This window comes from Syngnathus acus, chromosome 4 (assembly GCF_901709675.1).
Source record: "Syngnathus acus chromosome 4, fSynAcu1.2, whole genome shotgun sequence".
NCBI lineage: Eukaryota > Metazoa > Chordata > Actinopteri > Syngnathiformes > Syngnathidae > Syngnathus > Syngnathus acus.
In genome coordinates this window covers 6,527,226-6,553,811 of record NC_051090.1, presented here as the reverse complement: position 1 = coordinate 6,553,811, position 26,586 = coordinate 6,527,226, and the positions used below count along the sequence as shown (strand labels likewise).

The window sequence follows — 26,586 nt, the reverse complement described above, 5'->3', positions numbered from 1 at the left end:
TTTACCACCCCTCTAAAAAAGTACGATTCTAAAATGCAGTTGGCCATAAAATAAAGGGCAGACTGTTGCACTCCAGTGCTGTAGGTGGCAGTAATGCACATTAAAAAAAAGTGAAATAAAATACCACAAATACACAAGTATTTTTTTCACAGCAGTTTATTAGTAATCCAATTGGCCCTGAAGCAAGCAGACTGCAATGATCAAACCAAATTAAACAAACAAGTCACACATTTATCTAAAGCTTCAGTAAAATGTAAAGTCTACTAAGTAATTATAATATAATCAATTGTCAGCTTCTTGTATGACTAATACACGTTAAGGGATGTCAAATAATAATTGGTGACGAGAGAGATCATAACAATACAATACGATTCCATAATGTTAATGGTTTCAACTTTATTGCTTGTTTTTGAATGTAATAAAATAACAAGTTTGGATGTTGCACTTGTTCAAAAAGTGTGCACCTTTCATCACCTTCATGATATGGTGCAAGAAATGTGACAAAATGATGGCAATCTGTGTTGCATATCGCACACGTGTGATGGGTGTGAACGTTCTCTGGGTTACTTCCCCATCAAAGATGGGCTGCAAAAATCAGAAGTCAGCGACAAATGCATCTCATGCACTCTGCATCATCACCAGAAACAGTCACAGTAAGTACTCATTCGCATTGCACTCTTTTTTTTTTCTGTCTAATTATTATTTGTGATTCATTATTAAAGAGCATAAAGTGCACTCTTTTATTTCATTCTGATTGAATAGATTTGGATTTATGAAATAACTCGCTTGTATTCAGAGGGATATCATTTTCTCAAGTTTCGTGAGGATCAATAAAAGCTTTTGGTGCCCTCAGACAAAAATTTGAGAAATTGATTTTAGGCTGGGCGACACAGATTTCCAAGAAGAGAGATGGTATCAATTGTCAAGATTTGATACCGCAGATTTATTTTTGTTTTTCTGCCGACACTTTGTACTTGCATTTAATTTGCTTTAGGAGAAATGGTTCAAATGCATCCTGCTGCGATTTAAATACCCTCAGCATCTGCTTCTGGTCCATGCTGTGTTCACCACATGAGTGAGGCATTTAAATGATGCCTTTTAAATTGGCAAACCTCCAGTGAGGAAGTAGATGGCACGTTTGATCGCGCCAGAATTATTTGCAGTTCATATTAAATTATTATTAAATCAAGGCTTTATTGATATTGAAAGTAATGGCTGCATAATTAAAATGATATATTCTTTATACTTTGTAAGACCATTTTTTTCCCAACCTTTCAGATTATAAAAGAGAAATATATGGAGTTGGTATGCATCCTCTAAACTCTGCAATGCAATTAAAAGATACTGAATGCATATTTTCATCAAAAGGGACATGCTCAATACACATATTTACATAACCCTCCAAACTAACCCAAACTTACTTGAATAATTAAATAAAAGTCAGATATACTTACAATGTGTAGCCTCCTGGTCAACACCACTGAACTTATGTAAGTTTAATAAAGTTTTTACAATTGTTGTAGTTTGTCAATATACTCAAAGTATACTCAAATGACTGAATAAGCCTATTTAAGAAAAATGTAGAGGTACTGTGACCATACACGTATCTTAAAATGACTTTAAAAAACACAAGTATTTTGGAACATGTTCTTTTCTTTTTCTTCTACTTCTTTTTCAAAGTGAATTGATCGTGGTGGGATAGTGTAAGGTTTGCTAGTGCCCTCTAGCGGCGGGAACATAAAGCACGCAAAGCATAAGTCAAGGCACTCGTATTTCAAGGTATCACTGTGATTAATACATGAATTATGATCAGGGTGTATAAAGTAGACTGTAAGCACGTTTTTGATATTTTTCCGTTTGAAATAACCGTAAATTCGGCTTGCCCTCTTCCTGCAGTGATGTTTATTTTGTTCTCTGTCTTATCAGGTGTGTGTTATCCAGTTTCAAATTCACCCCCCTGCAGCTAAACCTAACCTGGTTCTGGTCCTCATCCTCCCATCTGAGAAGTAGCCATGGATCTTTCCATCTCCTTCCGCACCTCATCCTCCTGCCCTCACTTGTATCCTTCATCCATTACTTTCCTCGGCAACGACTCCCTCACGAACATCTCCGAGATCAACCACGTGATCCTGCGTCATTACAACCACACGGGCCGTCTGAGGAACAGAACGGTTTCAAACTCTCAGAACATCAGCGTCACCATGATCATCTTCCTCATTGTAAGCATTCTCATCATCCTGGAGAATTCCCTGGTGTTGGTGGCTGTCATTTCTCGCATCTGCCGCAGTTGGCGTTGGGTGTACGTGTGCATCGCCAACATCACCCTCAGTGACCTCCTAACCGGTGTGGCCTACCTGGTCAACATCTGCATGTCCGGTAGTCGGACTTTCCAGTTGACGCCTGCGCTTTGGCTTCTCCGTGAGGGCTTGCTGTTTGTCGCCCTGGCCGCATCGATTTTTAGTTTGTTATTAATTGCAGTGGAGCGTTACGTGACGATAATGACACCACTGCCTCAGAAGTCAACCAGGAGCACCTACTACAGGATTTACGGCCTGGTGGCCCTCTGCTGGGTTTTGGCTCTGGTGATTGGTTTCCTTCCCTTATTGGGCTGGAACTGTGTGTGCAGTCTAGATGGATGCTCCACCCTCCTCCCACTCTACTCCAAGACCTACATCTTGTTCTCCCTCATCATCTTCATCATCATCCTCCTGGCTATCGGCATGCTCTACGGCGCCATCTACAGTCACGTACACAAGAGTGCGCAGCAGCGATGCCGTAAGCGCTCCCTGGCTCTGCTTAAAACAGTCATCACCATCGTGGGGGTCTTCATGCTCTGCTGGGGGCCGCTATTCCTGCTGCTGCTGGTGGACTTCTTCTGCAAGTCCCGGCAGTGCACGCCGCTCTTCAGCGCCGATGTCTTCATCTCCTTAGCCGTCCTCAATTCAGGCCTCAATCCTATCATCTACGCACTGGGCAGCGGCGAGATGAGGAGAGCCATGGCTAAGCTCCTGTGTCACTGCTGCTTGAAGGCCGGCCTGTGTCGCCCCGAGCAGTTGACCTCCAAGGAGACCAGCAGCACCTCGGAGAGCAGGCAGGATAAGATCAGGAACCTGAGCATCGCCTCGCCTCCGCTAACTCTGAAAAAGTCTCGTAAGGCGTCGAAGAAATGGAGGTTGAGCTCCACCAGCAGCTGCCTTTCAGTTTCGAGTGGTTAGACCACAATGTGTGCCCCTCCCATGTAAACAGGACCTGAGAGAGGTGCTACACCTAAGTAGTAACTATTTCCTCAGATTTTTTTTAGTTGGTATCATGTAAACACAACGTCAAGCTTTTAATTAGATCTGTATATTTTCCGAATATGTTTTATAAGAGAATAATTTTATACCTTCATGTATGTACAAAAACATGCTGTATTTGCATTTTTTTTGCCTTCAAAGTTAATAAATATTCCACAATATTCAATATGCCACCTCTTCCTTTCCTCTAAAGGGGAATATGTCATTGAAACCTTGACAGGCTCCATAAGACTCAAAATGATTCATGAACGTAAGAACCCATTAACATCAAGTCCACAAAGTCAAGTTTTAAATAATACCTTCAAGGTGTCATTGTTCACATCAATCTCAAACTGTTCAATGTCAATCAAAAGTGAGCTTTATTGCCTGTTCATGCATTAGAGCACAGACCTCCACCAAGGCAAACAGATTAAAAATTAAGACATACCTGGTGATTCTAAAAAAAAAAAAAAATGTCATTGACTGTGTGTGACTTCTTTCCTGCCCTTCCCCTGAATTCCTTCAACTTTGCATTGAGGGCAAGGATAAGCGTCGCTCATCCCGATGCTGGCATCAATCCAGCGCTCTCAGCGACATGATGAAAAAGCAACTGCAAATTCCAGCCGTTATTAACAGCGTGCTCACACACATTTGTTCGATCCCGTTTGACATTTCACCGGCTCATCACCAATTCTCACGCTCTCTCTCTGCTACAACAACGAGGGGCCTTTCTGCACTCCAATTGAGGCACGATGGGTTAATGATGGTTGCGTGCAGACGTGGCTACGGCCTCCGTAATTACCTCGCTGGCTTCGCCTCCAGGTGTTAAGCAGACAGCCGTCTCGTATGAAGTCTTGAGAAGGTACAGAGGCCTGGAGGTTGACATGGCATCAGAATTACATCACCCATTTGCTTCAAAAGGGAACAAAAAATATCATTTTATTTTATTATTATTATTTTATTTTATTTTATTTTGTTTTGTTTTATTTTATTTTATTTTATTTTATTTTGTTTTGTTTTGTTTTGTTTTGTTTTATTTTATTTTATTTTATTTTATTTTATTTTATTTTATTATTTTATGATACTTACTGCAGACGTTGAGGGTCACTTGTGTCTGACAAGTTCCCTGACATGGTCCCTGCAACCTTGAGCCGAGATCTATACACCTCTGAAGGAGAATGAACCAACTATGGATTGCCGCAAGTCAAGTCTCTTTATCTGGAGGGAACAGAGAGACGAGATAAAGTGTGTTCTTTGTTTGTCCGAGCTGCGGCGTCTCATCAAACCTCCAACTGTCAAAGCTCTCCTCCTGTTGGGATTTACCTTGCTGGCCGCTTGCTAGCTTGGCAATTTTCTTTTATTAACTGACAGCGGTCTTCAGCATGACTTGAGATTCCCCTGATGCCTTTTTATGTTGGTGTCCTGTTTGCACCAAATGAAACGGGGCATCTGTAGTTGCTCGACACAAGTACTCGAGTACCAGACCAGGAAAAGTTGGAAGCTACGTTGCAGACTCATTTGTCACTAAGTACATGGGCTGGGTTAAAAAAAAATAACGGAGCAATCATGCGCCATTACGAGAGATTAATGATACAGATGAAAGCCGCCACACCAATCACAGCACAGATCGTCAATCCTCCGGTGCAAATCTTCCGACGTGGGAAAGAAAAGTCTGAGCGAGCGGGAATTATTATTTCACAACACAGACACAACAACCAGGTTATCTGTCGTGTTTCTCCCGTGTTCTGTTCATATTTATGCGTCTTGACTGTGCAAATGTTGTTTTTCCAATTACAGCCAATCAGTCAAAGATCCCTCATGGGATTCTGACATCATTTAAAGGCCAATAAGGTCAAAGAAAAAACACAGAAGGCATACTTGGTCCACGTCCATATGAAAGGAAATCGAACATCTGCCTACAAGAGCTTTTTCTTCTTGCTTTGTTTGTTTCCAATGAGAACCTGATTGAGGAATCTCTCGTGAGTTGACCCGATCCGGCTGTGTCCTTTCAGTAGAACTGAAAGGTCGGCTGCCGTGCTCGCCAAAGCGTCTCGAGAGGACTATTTGAGAAAAGTGCTTTTCTTTCCGCATGATTTATGACCTCATCAACATTTTTCTAACCCTTTTCGCTCCATTCAAGACAGTATAATAGTGGCCTTAAGTATTGTTGCGCAACAGAGTCTAACAATTTAGTACTTCACACAACTTTTGAAGTTGTGCACGATGAGCACATGCCAAATTTAATTCCTGTTATACAGCATTTGCGAGGGAACAGGACAGAACACATTTTATTTGATGATGTGGAATGTGCTGTTAGAGCATCTCGCATTGGATTTTTAATAAGGGGATTAGTTGATATGTATTGTAAAGCTTGTATGGACACATGCGGAGGAGGTTGGGAGTGACACGGCCTCCACTTCGGAATGTGAACAAGATCCCTTCCACGTGTGTGGCTTGAGAAATTCAATTCTAAACTTGCACGGATCAGGCTTTGAAATACAGTAATCCCTCGTTTATCGCGGATAATTGGTTCCAAAACCCCCCTGCAATAAGTGAAATCCGCGAAGTACGGTCACCAACAAGAAGTACTGGGCAGGCTAAAGAGTTAGCGGAAAGATACTAATTCGCGATCGTGCTAACACGCGAAAACGGATTGTAAACGAACATTTGGAGCAATACTACATTGTCCTAAAGGTTAGACACGTTTCCTCAATTTAGACGTTTTATTTTGACTTTTAAATGTTTTTTTAATTTGGGGGGAAAAAATCCGCGATGTAGTGAAGCCGCGATAAACGAAACGCGAAATAGCGAGGGATCACTGTACTGTTCAGGTGATGGAAAGGAGTTAAGTGAAGTTTCCGGAATGCTTCATTCAATACTCAAAATTCAGTTTAAAACTTGTCCTCATTTAGTCGTAGTTAAGCTGGTGCTTTCCCCTCCAGACTGGGTGCCAGCCAATGGCAGTTATTAACTTTATTGTTTCATAAAAATATCAATCAGAATTTCCAACATGCTGAAAATTGCTCTTGGCATCCTGAAATGTTTTTTTTTTTCTTTCACTGTGAGTTTGGAGGACAATTACCGTGGAAATCTCAACAAGGGCTGGATGTCGGCCATTTTTACTGACTGTGCCTTGTTAAAATACTGTACTCGAATGCTCTTCCTTCCTTTTTTTCGCTTTTTTTTCCCCTACGATGGCTTGTGTGTGCAAGCGGGAGCGTTCAGGCATGAGATTCCGAATGAGGATGCAGCTGTTCGCTGAGAATATCTTTGCAGTGATCTGGAGCCCAGCAGGGGAGATATTAAGCGAAATAACACAGACGAGCATTATTTTACAAGGCACAACTGGAGGACACGGAAACAATAAGATTGGCTTGGATTTTCATTCCCACACCATTTAAAGCTCATTAGGTGAGAACAGATACAAGAGCCTGACCCCCCCCAAGATGCTGATTGAACAGAAGAACAGAAGATGAGAGACTCAATAAAGCAACCCCATATGGTGAAATCTGGTCAGCCTTTGAGGGCCTGAAGATGAAACGGCCTGTGACATCACCTCAGAGACCAAACGGAGAAAACCACGGGTGTGCATGTGTGTGTTTGCATGAAAACAAGAGGCCTCGTCGTCATGTTTTTGATGACACAGAGAGGAGATTTAAAAGGCACACACGGAAAACAAGCTTTTGTTTATTTCCTGGGCTCTTCAGTGGATTCAGTTTTTCTGACACAAAGCTCCCCGCATTTGCTATTAAATGTCTTTTTCCTCACGATAAAGCTTCACAGACTAACTCATAACCAGTATTGGCGATTGCCCCGCCCCCCTTTAAACAATCTACTGAATAAAAAGAATGAAATTTTTTTTTCCTTCCAAAAACATTCTGACTTTATTTCATATAGTTTCAAATGCAACACTGATACTAAATACAATTCAACATGGCTCTCAGACTTAGCTGTCAATCTTAGTGATGCTTTCCAGACAAATTCAAATGACACTAACATAAAATGGATGGAATTATATTTTTAATTTTTCAAGGCACTGAGCATTCATGTTGTCCTCGGGCTGGTCATAATGTTGGTTAATACATCACAGCATGTCATGGCAACCTCTGAAGTCATCATAACATCAGCAGTTCAATTTTTAATATCAATTATGATCAACTAGGTTTTTACGTCGCTACATTACCATAGAACTTTTGCAAATCCAGCCAGGCCTATTCTGTCCCTGGAGGCATCAGATCAATCTGTTTGGCTGCTTCCAAATTGCGAAATGATCTTTGGGCAATGCCATGACATCATTGCTTTCCCAGCCATAATCTCGTCCTTAATCTTAATAACTCGTTTGTGATGATGCTACCTCAGCGACCGACGCCGTTGTGCCGTCGCCATGATAAAAGATAATAACATCTCAGGCACACTGCATGGGGAGGCAGGATAAGCACATATTCATCTTTACTGCTAATGACTTTTCACTTTCCTGCGGGTTATAAAATCAAGATGGGGTCCTTTCCATCGGCGGCGGCGACTTATCTCACGAGCCGAGCGGAAACAGCGGAGATGCGTTTCCCCGGCCAGTCGTGATGGACTGTTGGGTGGCATGAATTACAAAGACATTGCAGACATTCCGTTTGAATTACCTCGCCATGATTTCAGTCTGCGCCTTTGACGTTTTGGAACTAGGTTAGAGCAGTGATTTTAAAACCACCTCAAAAAACGAATACATCGGTTTTCGTGATTCATCCGTTCAATAAAGCCTGACTGAAACTGCGTGAAAACCAAAGCAGAATTATTCTACAAAAAAATTAAAAATGCCATGGGAGACTGCATTTCAATGTAATAATATTCACACAAGCAGATGCTACCTATCAAGCAACAAAATGTTCATCTCATGAAACATTCATAGCTGTGACAGTCATCTGCAGCTGCATCAGCCTTGTGAACACTTGTGGGCCCCGCTGCTGTCATCATGGGCCTGATCAGTGCCAAAAAACTTGTGACGGAGTGCGATGTGATGGTTGGGAACTCCAAACACTGATTGTCTGGCTCGTCGGATGGCGGTGAGGTCACTCCTTCTCGAAATTAGGCTCCACTCCTGTTCCTGCTGAACTGAGCCAGTTTTGAGGTGAAACACTGATACCAGTTCAGTAGGCACGGGAGGGCACAGCCCGCACAATGCTTTGGTGCTGCCAATGCTACACTTGCTAGGATTGGATAAGATTTGAAGAATTCAGTCAAATATTGAAAAAAACAGACAGCCAGCAAGAGAAAAGTGCTTTTTATTGTCTGCTCTGTTACGTGAATGCTGAAGCACTGACAAGATTTTGTTGCATTGGCCGGCAGGAGGGCCTTACCCAAATTCATTCAACTCTCAAAGGCGGAATTTGAAATTTTCACATAAAAACAACCAAAAAACACTTTTGGCACAAGTAAAAATGATGGTGTAAAAGAAAAAATAAACAACTTTTTTTGCGATATATGAATCACCCCAAACGTCAAATAAATAAGTATTTATTCAAAGGCAGAGTTCGAATTTTTTTACACAAAATAAACACATGTTGGCAGAAGTTGAAATTATGTGAAACAAAAAATAAACAACTTTTGGGAAAAATAAATAGCCCCAAAGGTTGTGTCAAATAATATCAATAAATGAGTTATTTATTCGACCCAACCTTTTGGGTTAAATAGATAACACAAAAAAAGCCGGGTCAACTTGACCCAAGTGCAATCACTCCATTTAGTTTTTTAAAATTCCAATTTCCCTTTTTAATACCACGATGATCACATCACAATTATAGAAACTCATTCATTCATAATATTAAAAACATAATGCAATATGATTAGCACTTTCACCCCACAGAGGTTGCAATAAAACAAATATAATTTTAGCGGTACATAGGTATAATAATATAATTTCTCATGGCAGGACAGTGGTTAAAATTCACAGAGATATCTTAACCACCGCCATGTCCTCAACTGATTCCTTTCTTTTGACATTTTGGTTGGATGACAACATCTCCGTATTCCTTTCAGCGGGAACTGCCATGTCAGGTTACATGTAATACTGGAAATATCAAGTATTGATTTTCTAAAGCCAGGCAGAATGCAGGAACAATGGCTCCACGGATGAAGCAACTGTCTCAGGTTGACCTTTTTATTGTTTATCACTGTGAGCCAATGCTATCAGCGTTACCCAACATTCCACCAACATTACGACATATGTTCTTGCGGTAGAGCGGAGCGGATTTTTAAGCCTCGAGCAGCTGGCGGCAAAGATGCCTTACGGGGTGGTGGGGGGGGGGTCGGGTAACCGTATCGATTTTAGCGCAAGAAAAGAAAACATCGAAATCAAAGGAGCCTTCGCTAAAGTTCGAGGCTCTCAAGTGCACGAAATAATTGATGAGCCCGTGGATACGATGCTAAAACTCTGACAGCCTCGATGCAAGTGATGTTCAGAAGAGGAGTGATTGAATTAAATAACTAATGCAATCTTTTTTTTCCCTAATCTTTCTTTATATTTGCTCGCCTGATTGAATTATCGCAGAATTGGAACATGCCGGTTTCCTGTTCATTGGAGACTTGCGTGTGGCAACTGAATACTGGCACAGCTGCCCAGAGACATCCGTCTCGCAGGAACATAAACATGCCCAGACAAGTCCAACGATCACTACCACATTCCTCCAACCGTAAAAGCATTTGTCTTTTTTTTATATCCATCATCTTGAAAACGTGTGATGATTTTTTTGTCAGATTTATGCAGAAACGCTGTGCAGTCACATTTGAATCAAGTCCAGTTCCGACTTTGGATCACTTCCTTCCTTTGGTCTCACTCCACCTCCTCCTGTCTTCATATCTGAGATCATCAAGTTCTTTCCATTCAGCGGAACAAATCCTCTCAGTCGAATCAACTATTTCACCTCAGGCACTGAACTTAGCCACTGTGAACAACACATAGCAGGGATCAATGCTCACCAATTAGCTAAGCTCTGTGCCTTTAGCAAGTGGCTGCTTGGGCCTCACACGCACGCATTGGACATTCTTCAAATTCTTTTCACATGTCAAAAATAGTCCCACTCTTTTTTTGATTGAACATATATTAATGGGACGCAACATTAGGTACAACTGCACAGGCAAATGAGAGCCGATGCAAGAGCTGTATGGAAAAGTCTGCTTTAAATCCAATTCTTACAGTGCAATGGCATTTGTGAAGCCAAGTTTATAATACTCAACTCCAGTCCTGTAGGTGGCAGTACTGCATCATCGCGAGAGCTCGTATATTTTGTTCCAACGGAAATGATTAATGCATGAATGTCATTTTTGGCATTTCTGAAGACTTTTTCATACAGCTCTTGTGTTGGCTTGTGCAGGTGTAGCTAACTTTTCCGTGCCACCTAACCAAATGGTCCTCGTCCACTGAGCCGTGAGGGAGTGGAAATCCCTGGCAATGTGATTTTAATTTGTCTTTGTGCATCAAATCACGATGCCAGGAACCCTCCCCACCACGGCCGTTCCGTCTGCTGTCGATCCTCCTGAGCTTCTCGTGCTCCATCCAACAGCTGTGACCTGGAAAACAGACACAGGAGACAGCTCGGACTTTGCTTGAAAGTGGATCTGGTGATTTCATGTGAGGGGAAAAGTAGTAGGAGCAGGAAGTTACATCATGTTGGATCGTGCACAGGAAGCCACCTGCTCAGATTGAAATCTAAACCAAAATAACTGAGAAAATTAAACATGAAATACAAGTCACGATGGACATATTTTGTTGCGCCCAATGGCCAAACTTTCACATTTTGGAATTCAATTATAAAAGGGTTTATGAAACCATTGTGTTCCATTTTGGAAGTTCCGCTTCATGGTTGACCCCATTTTAAGAGCGTTGACATTTTGAGAAGAGCCAGTAAGAGCAGGCATAGAAAATTCCATCTTTTAACATAACATCCTGTGAGTAAGATTAGAGAATGTGTTATGATAAGTTGTTTATTTAGTTTTGAGAGAAAATTCCCCCGGCCCACCCTGCTCAAGCGATGTATTAACAGTCGGTGATAAGCAGACCCATATCCAGTTTTTAGGATTGCGGGCTGATGAGGGGGTAAAATTGGGACTCAGGAATTTGGCCAAAATAAAAATAAGATAATGTCCAGTTTTTGCTGTGCACCATCTTTCCATTAGGCCATTGACATTTAGACTGAGTGAGTTAAGTCTTTGGTTTTGTTTTTAAAATGACAACAAATTTTAGTTAAGGTTGAACCTGGAAACGTATTAAAATATTTTGAGCCTAATTATGTACTCGTCGATTCTGTCGAATGACTCAATAGTAGTCGTGTGAAACGCAAGTTCGAAGTGTGAATAACAGCAATCGTCAAGAACGTAGATCTAATCTAAAAGTGCTGTCGTTAAAGCCTTGTGAAATAATGATAATTGGACTGAAAGTTAATTTAGAAGCCATAACTCAACTGTTGACTGAGTACCCGCGGGTACATTAGAACACAAAAAAAAGGTGAAGTGTGTACGTGTGCGTGTTGAAACTAATGAGAAAAAGATTGCGTGTGAACAAAGGGAGTTGTTCTGTCGTTTCACGTCTGTAATTTAAATGTTGGTTTGCTGAGTGTGAACGCTTGATTGTGGTAAGCACGATGGCCGACGTTATAAATTATATTCACGACCACGTTATTTATGTAAAGTGTGATTGTTTGACTATTTCTGTCCATGGATTAAAGAGATCTATTGGAGTAAACAGAAAATCAACCATTTCAAAAACTGTCAATTCTATCCATAATAATTGCTTCATAATTTCAAAGCATGGGCCCCCCACAAATTCTGCCTGACAACAGCGGTTCTTGCAAACATGTCCATGAGCAGGCAACTTTAGTTTCATTTAAATGGCAAGAAATTACATTTAATTTGATTGTAACCAAACTAAAATCTTTTTTTCAGAATGTATATGTGTGGTCATATGAAATGTTCACATTGTGTCCTTATTTCGCCGTTCTATTTATAAACTTCAAGACAGGTTTCTCTTTGGTCTCAGTAAAGTCATTTGCATTCTAATGGAACCTGAAGTCGGCATGAAGTGTGAATAAATGACGTGATTTGAGGAAGTGCAGCCAGTGCAAAATAGAGTCAATCTAACATGTGTGGTGACAAGTGGCTTTAAAACATGTCAAAAATGAACCTAATCCATCAAAGTGTGGTAGTGTGTGGCTTTCTTTGCACTCCAATGACTTCCCTTTATTTATTTCCGCCTCCTTAAATGACAACTAGCAACCTTCTCAAGTAATTTAACACCTCGGCCTCAATTTTGTTGATCAGCAAGCGGTTATTTCAAAGATACGTATTTAATAAAAGGGTGGCTTGCGTCAATGTGGGTGTGAACACATCTGACTCCCTTCTTAATCAAAACAACTCATTTCAATACATTTAAATGTCTTGCATGGAGATATTTGTGTTTAGTAAAGATGCACTGCCGCTGCGGATATGACAACTGACAACGTAAGTGGGTACCCAGAGCCTCTTCGATTGACGTCACCGGGCATGTCACGCTGCTCTAAGTACGCTATGTCAGCTTAGTCTCACAAGTGTTGAGATGGAAGGAAAATAAAAAGGTCTTGTTCAAACCTGCCCGGAAAATAAAAAGTGTGAACACGTCAAAAGGTATAAAAAAGCCTGTGGTTTAATGTTTTTGTTTTTACACTTAAGAAATGATGACTGAAGAATGACGTAATCACATTAACATTAATCCTCCTTCCAGGGTCCTTTAGTCAAATATTATGTCCACTGCAAATTAGAATAATCATTCATAAATGTGCCCTTCTGTCGACAACATTATGAGATCTTGCCTCATTATTTAAGAAGATGTCGCCCAGTTTTACAAGACAATTGTGTTACATCGTCATTACAGTTGTTTTGGAGAGTCACGACTTCATTATTTAGCTCATTAGCTTTCCCGGCCTGCATTCACATGAGACTGATGAAGGGAGCAGCCATTTTCACATTAACAATAATCCACTTTGCCATGACTTAATGCAATTTGCCCTTCGTGTCATTTCATACAAAAATCGAAGAATAAGCCATTGTGAGCCTAAGCGGATTTGAGTCGGCTTTGTGGATTTTGTCGGAAAAAGTAGCCCCCCATAGCTCAGTCATCTTTTCCGGTCTCACCTTTCGTTTTAAGAACAATGAAGATATGAAAAAAATGATCCGGCTTTAGTGCTCGGATAGAAATCGATGATGATGCACTCGAGGAAGAGGCGGCGGTGCACTGAAGCTTGCTATGAGCTTATCTCCTTGCAAATCTGATCGCGGTGGATGGATCGGCTATTAGCTAATGGCTCGAACCCGAGAAGGCCGAGAAGGCAGGCCACTGGGGAAGAAGGAGCGAGAAAGAGGGATGGAGGAGATTATGTTTGTTTGTTTGCAAGTCATTTTAGGTGACGTAAGAATGCAGGAAAGCAACAACAGCATCTATTACCGAGTTCATCCGAGGACAGCTGGACATCATTTTTTGGAAGGCGTCCGTGGAAATTTAGGTCAAAAATGTGTCTGATGCGGCGCAGTTCTTCCACACCAAACTCTTCCAAGCATTCCTTTGTTTAAAGCAACCAAATCATTTCACTAGCTTCATACACAATGGGAAAAGTCACAAAATAGCTATAGTGATAGCTAATGAATCGCAGCTATGTTACCGTATTAAACGATGGCTACTTGCACGCCAATGGTGGAGCAACACATGTAGACAATTCAATAATATTCACATACATATATTCTTTATCCTCTGCAAAAAGGGACTAATATCTTATACCGCCCCTCCAATTGAATTGAAGCAAAAATGATGGCAAACACTGTACTTTATTACATAGTGCTATTTTTCAGTTTTGGGGGTGATTGAAATCGATTAACAGCATTATATTAAAGTATCAAAAATATCAGTTGTAGTTTTACTACTATTTCTGGAATTTCTTGTCATAACTTGATATTTATGCATTCACGCACACCCTGTCCAATATGATGAAGATAATCAATTTTTGTTTGCTAAAAGTCCTCAGGTTAAATATGTACCGACAAAAAAGTGAGACAGAAGCGACAGACCGAGTGTTGAGATCATTTGTGTTCATGGCGTACTACGTAAGTGAGGAAGTCAAGGGCGCGTCACATTGTGACCTCGGTGGCCGACACACAGCCTCCCTCCCTCCCTCCCTCCCACTCCAAGCATGCCATCTCTCCACAAACTGAGGCTTGTTTCCCCCCCCCCCACACACACACACACATGGCTCCAATTGGCCACTACCACTGCTGTCTGGCGCTCCCACAAAAACAAAACAAAAACAGCTCGGCTTAGCTCGACAAACCTGATTATGACATTAGCAAACGGATGTTTGATGCGGCCGTTGCAAGCAGGAAGACTTTTTTTTTTTTTAATCATTCCTCTTCATATAAATGTGAACCATATTGAAAAGGTGCAGTGACGAGGCGAGCTGTTTACGATTTGGTTGCTTGTAAAAAGTAAATATGCACCAGTTGGGGTCTATCAAAGGCCCCTTCATTTGGATCCTGGCTCCTAAGGCTTTTGGATGAGTACTGTAATTGCTTTTGCCTCTGATTAAAATTCTCCACAGAGGACGCTCAGCAGGACTGGAAAGTCCCGCAAACCCAAAACTTTATCGCTGTTATGTCACCCTGGGATCGGCATTTTACTAGTGTCCTTGAAGACACAATTCACTTTTATAAGAGTGAAGAAAAGAAAATACATGATTCAAAAAGAGCTTTTATCATATTGTTAAACATAACTACAAATTCAAAATGCTTTTCGGAGGACCTTTTTGAGGAATTGAAAATAACCCAGACTAAACTTAGCTCCTCCCCTTTCTCAAGAAAGATTCTTTCAATCAGCACGATAACAAACCAATTAAGATTTTGACCAATTGCCCTGATGATGTCTTATATCATCATCTGCAGGCCACTACCCACCCAGAATGATTCCACAATCCACTTTTGGATCCTGAGTCCTCACCCCCCCCCCCTGATCGAAGGACAGAAAGAGAGAACGTGGAAAAGGCCATAAACAACAAAGCGGTGGGTGTGGAATCATGCAGGTGCATTGGCCAAGGAACACATGAAGCTCAACTTGATTGATGACAAGCAAATTAGCGGCCCTAATAACAAGCATGTGTCTTCACTCTCCTTGAGACAACGCCCTCGTCCACATCTGCAACATTAACACACTTTTAAGAATTTTTTTTTTTTAGGCCAAAAATCACACACTAGCAAAACAGTGCAACATGATCTTAATACGCCTTAAGATGAATTACGGCAAGAGTCAAAACGGCTTAGTGATTTAAAATAATAAAAACGTCAGACTGATTATCATTTGTTTTCCAGTTTAATGGGTCTTCCTTGTGCAATGGGACCCTTTCACATGGGAACAACACTGATTTTATAGTAGAGCCAGATACAGCCTTGGAGTGTGCTCAAATATTTCAAGTATTTGTTTACGTGGGGAAAAAAAAAAAGAAAAGGTTCTGTGCAATTGACTTTTTGAGTTTGTCACAGTAAAACTCCTTTCACAAAACGAAAAATAAAGATGACACAAATGATGATGCAGGTGTAAGGTGCACGTCAGTGGAGTTAAAGTACAATTTTGATTGTTGACATGAATTAATTGGATTTTTCTGAATTACAAAATGTTGGCTATGGTAACCGTACACTGAAATATACAACATTTAATATTGTTACATTATAGTATTGATTTCTGGTTCCAAATGTGTTAATTACATTTATGTCTGTGAAAATAAAATAGCGTTGGTAAACAAAATAAACATGGATGTGAACTTCTTAATACGTTTCTTTTATTTATGTGCTCCATATTAACAATTTATTGGGATATATTACAGGACCATTGAACTTTTGCATTCTTTTATCACACCTCTAATTCGAATATTTTTATTCATAATATTCCCTACAATTCCTTATCATTATATTTTGTTGTGAGACGTTTTGATGATTAGTGTGGAGAAATGAAAGTGCCACACAGTGAGCCATGCTGAACTCCGACCAAAGCTCACCTTAAATGGCTGCAGGCAACTTTACATTACTAACATGCCTAGTGTTATGTGATTTTTTTTTTCATTTCATTTGGGGGGTTCACAAAAGGACATTTTTCCTTCCGTGTCATCACAAGTCAAGACGTGACTTTAACAACTCGAGATTCCAACAGTAAGCCTTGTGTTTGCATGAACCCGACGCCGGTGCTTTGACAAGACATTTTTGAAGTCAATTAAATAGACACACCCAAAGTAAGAAGCAAAAGGTCACTTACCGTGCGAGCAGGTCGCTCCACTTTGGATTTCAGCTACAGATGTGTACCAAGCGGACCCTTGAGCGTCTCACTAACCTTCCCGACTATCTCTGATGACAGACGAGTGCCACTTGACATCCAGGAGTTCAAGTCAAGCTCCACATGTTTCGTCCAGTTCCTCCAGAGCGCTCCCCCCAAAAATAATAATAAAAATGTTCTCCCCCACCGCCCCCCTTGTTGCCATATTCTGTAGGGAGGGGAGTTTGCTGTCATCTCATAGAGTTCAGAAGTGGCGTCAAAGCACACAGAAGCAGCCGGTTGGGAAGTGAACAGTGCCTGTCTGCCACGGGTGTCATCCGCCTCCCTGTGCCTCACTCTCTCCTCCCTTCAAGCCTGATGAATTTCACGCACACGCATGCGCACACGCACACACACACACACACACACACACACACACACACACACACACACACATCCAGAGTGAGACTTTCAAGCACTCGCCCCAAGAGAACCACTGGCCATATGAGAGTCTGGAGGCGTATTCTCCTCCCTCCTTGCCTGCCTATCCTCTTTCATTCCACTCCCTTGTTGTTGTTTTTTTTTTCCTTTTCCCCCACTGTCTCCACTGAGACACCTTTATTGTGGCAATTGCCTCTAATGCAATGTTGACTCTCACGCTCTCTCTCGCTGGCTGTCTGTCTGTCTCTCTTCCACCTTATCTCTCTCTCTCTCAGTGTCTGTCACTTTGACATCCACATGCCCACCTTGCTTTTTTCCCCTGCGACCAGTCGCGCCTTAAAGGGCTAGTTTTTTTTTTTTTGCAAACCTCCTTGAGGGAGCGCTTGATCATGCTTCAGCAGCGTGATTCGACTCGACTAATGGCTCCCGCTATTGATTCAAACAACATAAAACGGATACATGCAAAGCAATTTTCAACCTCTTAACCGATTTGTAAAAATGCGAGAAACGCAAAGAAGCTCTACGGGGCTTGCTTTTCAAGCATCTCTTTGTTTTTGCAGGTAGAAAGGGGCGGTTGCACCGTTGTGGGAGTAAATACGGCCAACTTATTTAGCAGCTCCACTCATTCCCTTTAAATTCGACTCAGCAGAGGCGCAAACAGTATTTAACATTTCACAAACTGAAATAGACTCCATGGAGACGATCGAAGAGCGCAAAGTACAGAGTAGGACTGCCAAATTCCCAAACACCATAAACTAGACATTCCCTGGCACAAAAGTGATGATGCGGCACTTTTTACGCCAAGTGCCTATTGAAATATAGCCCGGGCCTATACGTTCTACTGTACGTGTTAAACAAACGGTTAGGTGACAACACATTGCAGAACATGATGCAAAACATCGCAATGTGTGAAGAGGACCATGGAAGAAATAGCCACCCACATGTGATGCCACTTGATTCCAATGTGCATACAATCATTGTTAATAATGCAATAAAATGTGATTTGTGAGCTATCACATTAGTATGTGACAGTAAAAACACAGCAGAGTGGTGTCAGTGTTTTATCAGTTTGGGACTTGGCCTTTAAATTTGAACATCTTGGAGAGTGACAGAGGGGCCCAATGGAGGGAATGAGATATTAGTCACTCTGAAGTTTCCTTAAAACTAGTCAGAATTTTCTACTGTACTGTTTGGATGGGAGTGAAAGCCTTAGGTATGTAAAAAAAATGAATACAGTTACAAAAAAACAAAAAAAAACATTCTGACTATATTTAAGAAAAAAATATTCTGACTATATTTAAGATTTTTTTTTTGTGTAATATTAAAGCTACCTAAGTGGTGGTGTCCATTTTTTGCACCACTGGATTCAACAGCGGCAGAATATGACGGCGACGTTGGGGCTGCGCTCGAAACACGGCAGCCGGTGGCTCCAACTGTTCCCTACCGTAAATCCAAAATGATTAGAGGACAGGAGTGAAGATTAGAGTGTATTTCAACCACCATTACATGGCCAGACATAACATTCATTAATTAAACTCTTGTGCTCTCATTGAATCAAGATAATATCTTACAAAAGCAGTTTGGAACAGCAGAAGTGCAGCCCCTGCAATGTTCCCCGGGGGCTTTCATAACTCACCGCCGTCCGTTCTTTTTCGTGTCTCGTATTCTTTCGCTGGGTTTGTTTTGTGCGCCAATAGCAAAGAAGGCTGAAATAGTTTCTGCTTATAAAATGAAGGTGAGTGGGGGAGGGCGGGGGAATTCTTACGGGAGGTCGTAGTGACTTCTAAGAGAATTTCCAGACATGGAGAGCCTCTCTCTGTTGGCTGCTGATTAGCGGGAAGTTTGTAGTATTTACTTGGAATAAAATGATGCCATCATGTCATTTATTCACTCTGCCAAGGAAGATTATGTTGATCTGGCGCCGCTTTGTTTGTCTGCTGGCAGGCTAGCGCAAAAGGCGACGCTTTAAATGAAACTCAGCAGAGGGATGGTGTTGAATTACATGGCGTAAGCCAAAGAAGACTGACTCCATTAGCTCCTTATTGTTAGCCTAATAGCATAATTGTCATTCTTGAACATGTATTGAATGGAAACATGGTTGGAAAAACCCATGACAGGTTGCTAAGTGACCCATGTTTTCAGAACAGATGTTAATATCATCGCTCTAGAGTGGATATCACAAATCTTTGCCGGGAGATGCACTAAAAACTGTCAGAAATGTATTTAACTGCAGCTGCAGTATATTATTGCTGATGTAATTTGCAGTGCTGGTTTTTAAAATTTTGTTTGTCAAGTGTCAGTGAGTTTAAAATAAAATTGGACCAAGGCACATACACGCACCTGAAGGAGGAACACCCAAAAATGTGGAAAAATGTGTTCACTTTCTTAAAGTACTACCTATTTATTTCATAACTGTACTAAAACACAGGTTTATAGATTGCAGTTTCTCTTATTAAAAAACACCTGACAACAATTTTGCTGGTGTTATTTGGGAGAATGGAACGGATTAATGGCATTTCCATTCATTTCAATGGAGATAGATGATTTGAGATGTTCTGAGCAAAGTGCATGTTCATTAAACAAATTCAACTTGAAATAAAGAAAAACTTTCAATCAACTGCTAAATCTAGTGGGGCGCTTGACAGCATCGATGGCCACAATTTTGGACTAAAGTGGCCAAACTGCCTGTTTGCATGCAGGTTGCCTTTTCCAGGGTGGGCCTAAGAAGGAGCCTGCGGGCACGCCATGCAGAGTTCCGGGAAAAGAAGAAGCCTACGCACAGATGGGTGTGGGAACACACACACACACACACATCGTTGTGTACAAATTGGCACGTGCTTTCCACACAAGCTTTTCATTGCTGGGGCATTCATGGCAAATCTAAACAACAATGAGACTGGCACAGGTTTGATGCGATACTAGCTTGAAACCAAACACTTGTACTCACATGGCTTATACAAATGAGTTCCAGAGGTTTGATGGCATGTGGCAGATGCCCAGTTTTCCTACCCACATCCTGTTTCCACACTGAACCACAGCTCGCCTCCTCCCACCGGGCAGCAGTGTAACTGTTGAGGAGAAAACAGAGAGGTGAGACCTCCAGACATTTTCTCGTTTTGCTTATACAGAAAACATTCATTTATTGTTTTTCTGAACTATTGTGGTACATATTAATAACACATTACCAAGGGACATTGCCAATTAGAGGCCTGGTATGCATGTCACAGTGTGTTAAGCTTTTTGGAAAGCCATGAAAAACTTTGCCGTTTGTATTCGAAGGTTGTGGTGGAAACTAAACAAGTGTGGAATTTCATCATTGCAGATGACCCCAATTTAGGGTCGGTAAGACATGACATTTTTTTAAGAGGATGTAGAAAAAATGATCCACTGAAGACTGAGACTTTTGAAGTAAGCCGTAAAATCCGTCTATTCTGTCTGTTGTGTGTTGCCTTGATTAAAAACAAAAATACATGAGCAATTATTTTTCGAAACTTGGAAGAGTGTGATTCCGATCTAGGAAGAAAACATTTTATTTTAATGCAGATGTAACTGCAAATCAATCCATAGTCAAACAACTATTATTTTGGGGCTGCAGTGCACACTTCTGCCACCTACAGGACTGGAGTGGGACACTACTGGCTAGCTTGAAATTTATCGAGCGCTGAGCTCTATTTTCATAGGAAATGCTGGCCTATCCTGATTTTTGTGCAGGCGCAAGACTCACTGTCAATGTTTGCTAATATGGCAGATGACCTTGAAAGCGTTATTGTGTTATCATTATGCTATTATATCAAATTAAAATGAAAACATGATATCGTGAGGGAACACTGCACACACGTCGAGATCCATCACGAGGTTTAGTCCGTGGCAACACGACAAGCAGAGGCGAAACTAACGACATTTACAAAGGCCCAGTTCAATTTCATTGTGTCAGTGAGCCAAGGAGGCCCTCGAGGCCTTGCCAATGTTATTCATTACACCTGCGCTTTTCATTCTATTACATTATACAAGTCTTGTTGCAGGAGCAGGCATCCTTTTAAAAATAAATAAATACATGAATAAATAAATCTCTAAATGCTACCATACTTTAAGATCCAGAGGGTGGGAAAAGACTGTGGTCAACAGGAAGAAAATTAACACAAAAAAAAAATGAATATATTAATGTGATGCAGCACAGATTTGTACGTGATAACGACATCTGGCAGCGGGCGAGCTCCGGGAGGGTGAATAAAAGATGAAGGATAAAAATAATGCAAGTTAACAGACGTATAGTGAACAAGGAAAAAGGGGCTATAGGGAAGGGATACCTCAAGGGAGTAAATGAACTCTTCCCCCCTCTTGTGCCACATCTGGATAACACACACACATCAACATAGAGCATCAAACGGAAGCGTGGAGAAGAAAGGGCCAGTGGGCAGGTGGCATGGCGACTTTTAGATGTGACAATTGATTTGGTACACTGGTGTAAGTCAACGTAAGTTAAGATACATTTTGGAGACGATTCATCTCAGTATTTGGATTAGGCCATGTTACGATTTACATGATGCGTTTGAGACCTTGGCTCAATTACAATATTGCAAATATTACATTGGGGTCGGCAACTAAAGAGCTATTTGAAGCAAATAGTTTGTTTTGCATTATGTTTCCTAATCGTACCCAATGTGAAACTTTCACCGTCAGCACCCCCCTGAGGGCAACGCAACCATAACAACAATTTCCCCCATGATGAAAACATGTTTGGCATGTTGGCCTAAACATTTATGACTTCTTTTTCACATGCCTCCTTAACTTAGTAGCAGAGTGTGACCTCACCAGCAAACAAAATGTATGACATAACTGTGAGCTGTCACTTCTGACAAAGGGTGTAACCACCTGAGGCTCTTCTGATTACTATGTCAATGCAGCAGACCAAATCCAATAAAAACAAATTCTGTTGTTGAGATGACATTAATCAACATTGTCTTACGCCTACTGATAAATGGTGGAATATGTCACAAACATGTGGAACGGACATGGGTTGGGTCTTGTGCGTGTGTGCGTGTGCGTGTGTGTGTGTGTGTGTGAATTGTAGCGGTAGGAAGTGACAAAGTACAAATACTTTGTTGTGACTCCCTTGAACTGAGCCGTCCCATATTGAATCAAATTGAGTCGAACCGATTCGAATCGTTCAAATCGATTTGTTTTTCACCTCGCGTATGAAAACTCCATCAAATGATCTTTTGGGGAGCGACGCAGACCCCTAATATACACATAATAATTAATTAATAATTTACAATTATGATTTGAATAATTTTAGGAATATAAAAACTAATTTGCCTTTAAATCCAGTAGATACAGTTTGTGACTGTTTTGAACTTCCCTCTTGTCTTTCCTCATACTTTCTCCACTTCCTGTATGTCAGAGCAGATAACATTAGCAGTGTATGTGGTCTGGAAGATGCAGACTATTTCCTGGTACAAGGGAACCTTTGAAAGTGAACACAATCTGTTCTGGAACATTCTAATTTGCTAAGGACAATTTCTTGTGGTTGTGGTGGGGGTGGGGGGGGGACTACATTGTCGATTTAAATGAGAGATGAAATAGGGTGAGTAAATTTTACAGAAAGGCATCGCCTCTCTTATCACACATTCTTCTCTCTCCTCCTTCTCATACATCTGGCCAATATTTATATTCATAACAAGAGGGAATGATATTAAATAAGTGAGGCAGTGCTATAAGGCGGCTGCCTCCTGTAATAAACTTCCAGCGGGCTGGATGGATTGCAGACACCTCCACCAGCCTGCAGCGCTCTGCTCAGCATCATCAGCATCATCATCTTTGGGCTGGATTCTTTTCTCGCCAATTTATATGACTTCATTTTTCTTGTGGAACTGTTGTATATATGAATATGGAGAGAAGGAATGGCTGTCATACAAACACCATTGTATGAGGGAGTTATTTTATATTATGGCTAGCCTAGCAGATTTGATTAGCATGCGCTGGTGGATAACAGGCAATCCAATTAAAAGTTAGCTTAGCGCCGCATAATGACTGAAAACAGATGGAAGCGCTTGTCCAAAACCTCTCCAAATAGCAAAAGAGTACATGCCAAAAGGAGTCATGGCGCACATCCTGACATTAAGCTCCCAAATACATTAAGCCCCCTTCATAATTTGCAGCCATGCGAACTAACCAAAGATTGGCAGGCAATCAGTGAGCAATCAAGCCAATCAAGGCTGCAAACAAGCAAAAACAAACAGCGGGAGGGTGAGCGATGACGAGACGGCGCTCCCGTCGGCCTCGCCTGACCTCGGGATGTGGCGGCCCCCCATGACAAATAAGCTCAATCACACTCAGCGCACTTCCTACATCCTACTCCTCAACAAACGCTTCTATTCTCTCAATCCAGCTCCCATTTTTCTCCTCCCTCTCCCCCCTTCCAGTCCATCTGCCCGGGCAGGCAGGAGGCATCGTGGGAGTTTTAATTGCCTTGCATTTCCATGAAGCCAACTTCATTACATTAGTCGCTGCAGCCCACGCTGCATACTTGTAACCTGCTGCAATGTGTTGTCTTTATTTACACGCTCAGTTAGGGGGGGGGGTGTCATCACTAGGGCCAGTGTGAGGGAAAAGGTCAAAGGGAGCATAGATGTCCATTGTCAGGGGGTTGGAGCGTGGGGGGAGGGCACACGCTAAAGAATCCAAAGTCTCACTCATGTACTGGATGAGGATCTGAGATCAGAACTTATAATTTAGTTAAAGGCAAGGAAATATCCGAATTTGCACAATCCGGTTACTCATTTCTGCAACTTTTGTCTATTTGATATTCTGTGATTTTAAATAGGAATCAGACGTTGCAATCGTTTTTCAATAAATACTAGTTTTTGGCTACTCTGCCCATTACTTTTGTTTCCGTGCATTTGTAAATTCTACAGGGCTAGCATGTTACTTCACCGCAAATCGACATGACAAGAACCTTCCTCACCACAGCTTCATTTTGGTCTTCCTGTCATCCCATTGCTCCATATGTACTAAACACACTCTTACGCATGTACCACATGTGTCCATTCATGAATTTACTCCACTAAATGTACAGTTCACGACCCGGTCTTGACAGTCAGGCATTACGTGCGCTCCTCTTTCGCAAGTTCCCACTCGGCCGCTCTTGCACAAATCCTCTCGCCATTGTTATCAAAGACGATACGGTATGTACTCCGACTTATGCAATGGAATAAAAGGGAGGTAAGAAAAGACTTTTTCCAGAGGGGAGAGCTATTTTGAAATGTAATAGCGGTTAAGAGAGACAATAGCGGTAGATGTGGAAAAGAACTGGCCGCAATGAGCGAATGTCTGTGGAAGTAAATATGAAGGCAGAGGAGGCACGCCAATGTCCTCAGAGCATATTAACGAAACTTAATGGACAGACTGGCTCCAGGAGACCTCGCCATCCATTATCTGGCTGTTGCCCCGCGCAACCAGATAGCCCTTCGGCTTGTCATACGCTATCTTCTATTTTTCTCCTTGTCTTATTTCCACCGGCCAAACTGTAATGAATCGCTAAATCAATTGGCTGCTTTACGTAAAGTAGTGGACCCCAGGACACAGTGTAAAAAGACGGAGAGAGATTACTGGAAGTGAAAAGCTGAAAATGAAGTTCATGTCTGGAAATCACATCATTTTCTTATTTACCGGGACACAGCTTTGAATTTGAATATAATGTCTTATACTACAAGAAATATTAATAGCTGCAGAGAGCGCAACATTGGCTAGAACTTGCATATCTTTCTGTTATGACAAATTTCTGACAAGAATTGGTGAAAGTGTTGATGCAATCGATTATGTAATTTCCCCACTATTTAGAGAAACCCGTAAGATGTCCTGAGGGATACGCTGTAGTTGACAATAAAATCGGATTGGATGACTAACTATTGTCACTTATGTCACATATTTATCCATGAAGAAAGTTAGGACATGTTGCAGCTATCTGCACGTTAACAAGGGAATTAAATGGACTAAGTATTGCTTCTTGCATTATATCTTCAGGATTGCGTCACATGATGTGTTTTGGCAACCTGCCACAAGTGGTGAGAAAATGACAAAATCCTTAGAGAATTTAAGGGAGGATTTAAAAAAAATAAATAAAAAAAATACTTAAAACAGGAGTGGCACTGAAAAATGATTGCTCAGTGGCTAATCTCTCATTAATCTGCAGCATTTACCCACGCGCACACCGACTGATCAGCATTTCTCAATTGTGCAAAATTATTACAAGTGACAGTTTCAACGTGCGCCCCAAATTGGTTTTGTGCTTTGTTGACCACCTCCGCTCTCACCAACCTGCATGGATTACTCATACAACAGGAAACCGGGACGCCAAGCTCCATTAAGTGGGATGGAAGGACATCATATCAGCATTAATCTTCCACTTAGCAGAGCAGCCTGAGGACAGACAGAGAGATGGAGAAGGAGAAAATGTGATTCTCAGCTCTTCCCAACCGGACTCGGGCTTTTGACTTTTATGACTTTCTCGCTAGGCTATAAAACATGTGAAGGTCTCGTCGGGTCACGAACAAATTCACTTTGGTGTTCTCGTGAACTTTGATCAAGATCAGGCCAGATTGTGTGCACTCTGTGCACCAAGCGACGCGTATCACCGTTCCTACTTTTCTCCCTACAATTGCCATGAAGTGGTTTCATTTGATTGGATAAACTAACATCTCTGCCTTTGAGGGCAGGAGGCAATCGGAGAATTTGGTTTAGTTTGCAGGAAACACAAGGGGAATCTTTGTATACAGATAAATTATATCTGACATTTAATGCACCACCAGGCCAAACTGACAACATCAGCAAGAATGTGACCGTACAGAAGTTTCCTTGTTGCTGTGTTCGCACAGTTCCACAAAAAAAAAAACATTGCAACATTTATTGTACAAAACAGCCTGTCTCTGTAGTCTGGTTAAAACAAATGGGAAAAACTGGTTAGCCCCCCCAAAAAACAAAATGTGAACTGAAAATGAACTGATGACCTTCCCTATTGAATTTTCCACTGTAATGGATGGATTTGTCTTAATAAAAATGACGCTATAACAGTATTTATTTATTCTTGCTGTTACAAATTATGCTTGTTTCCGAAACGTGGAGAAAGGAGCAATAACATTCACCGGAGGAAGAAATAACATTTAACCACAGTTGTTTTCCAACTTCAGTGGTGAGTGAATGGACATTCTTGTTGTTGTTTTTTGAGCCAACTTGTATGTTATCTGTTTAACTTGCACACTCACATTTTGATTCCTTTTGATTTACTTTCAGCCTATTATTAAACTGGCTATATTGACACAAATACAAAATGAGATCACTCACAAGTGTTCAGGTGTTCACGCAAAACCTGATCCAGCGCCGGATGTCACTGATTTGGGAGAAACCCGTGATGGTACACACCAACACAAGAATATCCCAGATAGTAAAGTAATTGTACTGTATAAAAACTGTTTTTTCCCCCTTGCAATTTAAAACAAAAGTATTATCGCAGTTTAAACTCGGCCACCCGACGTAGTGCCTTCGTTTGTCATTGTGGCAGTGCACTAGCGC

The 26,586-nt window shown here is 41.3% G+C and overlaps 1 protein-coding gene and 2 long non-coding RNA genes across 3 annotated transcripts; 1 reads left to right on the top strand and 2 right to left on the bottom strand.

The window, feature by feature from the left end:
• The first annotated feature begins 544 nt into the window (after positions 1–544).
• s1pr4 (sphingosine-1-phosphate receptor 4) lies at positions 545–3,462 on the top strand. The gene is made up of 2 exons (XM_037250723.1): positions 545–653; positions 1,927–3,462. Exon 2 carries the CDS (start codon positions 2,013–2,015, stop codon positions 3,213–3,215), a length of 1,203 nt encoding a protein of 400 aa, XP_037106618.1. The 5' UTR covers positions 545–653; positions 1,927–2,012; the 3' UTR covers positions 3,216–3,462.
• Positions 3,463–3,749: 287 nt separating this feature from the next.
• On the bottom strand, positions 3,750–5,686 carry LOC119122367. The gene is made up of 3 exons (XR_005097838.1): positions 4,365–5,686; positions 4,078–4,187; positions 3,750–3,885 (listed from the first exon to the last, which is right to left on the bottom strand). It is a non-coding gene; the product is annotated as an uncharacterized LOC119122367 (long non-coding RNA).
• Positions 5,687–9,970: 4,284 nt separating this feature from the next.
• On the bottom strand, positions 9,971–26,456 carry LOC119122366. The gene is made up of 5 exons (XR_005097837.1): positions 26,359–26,456; positions 25,336–25,437; positions 19,967–20,087; positions 16,582–16,953; positions 9,971–10,832 (listed from the first exon to the last, which is right to left on the bottom strand). It is a non-coding gene; the product is annotated as an uncharacterized LOC119122366 (long non-coding RNA).
• Between the last annotated feature and the right edge of the window lie 130 nt (positions 26,457–26,586).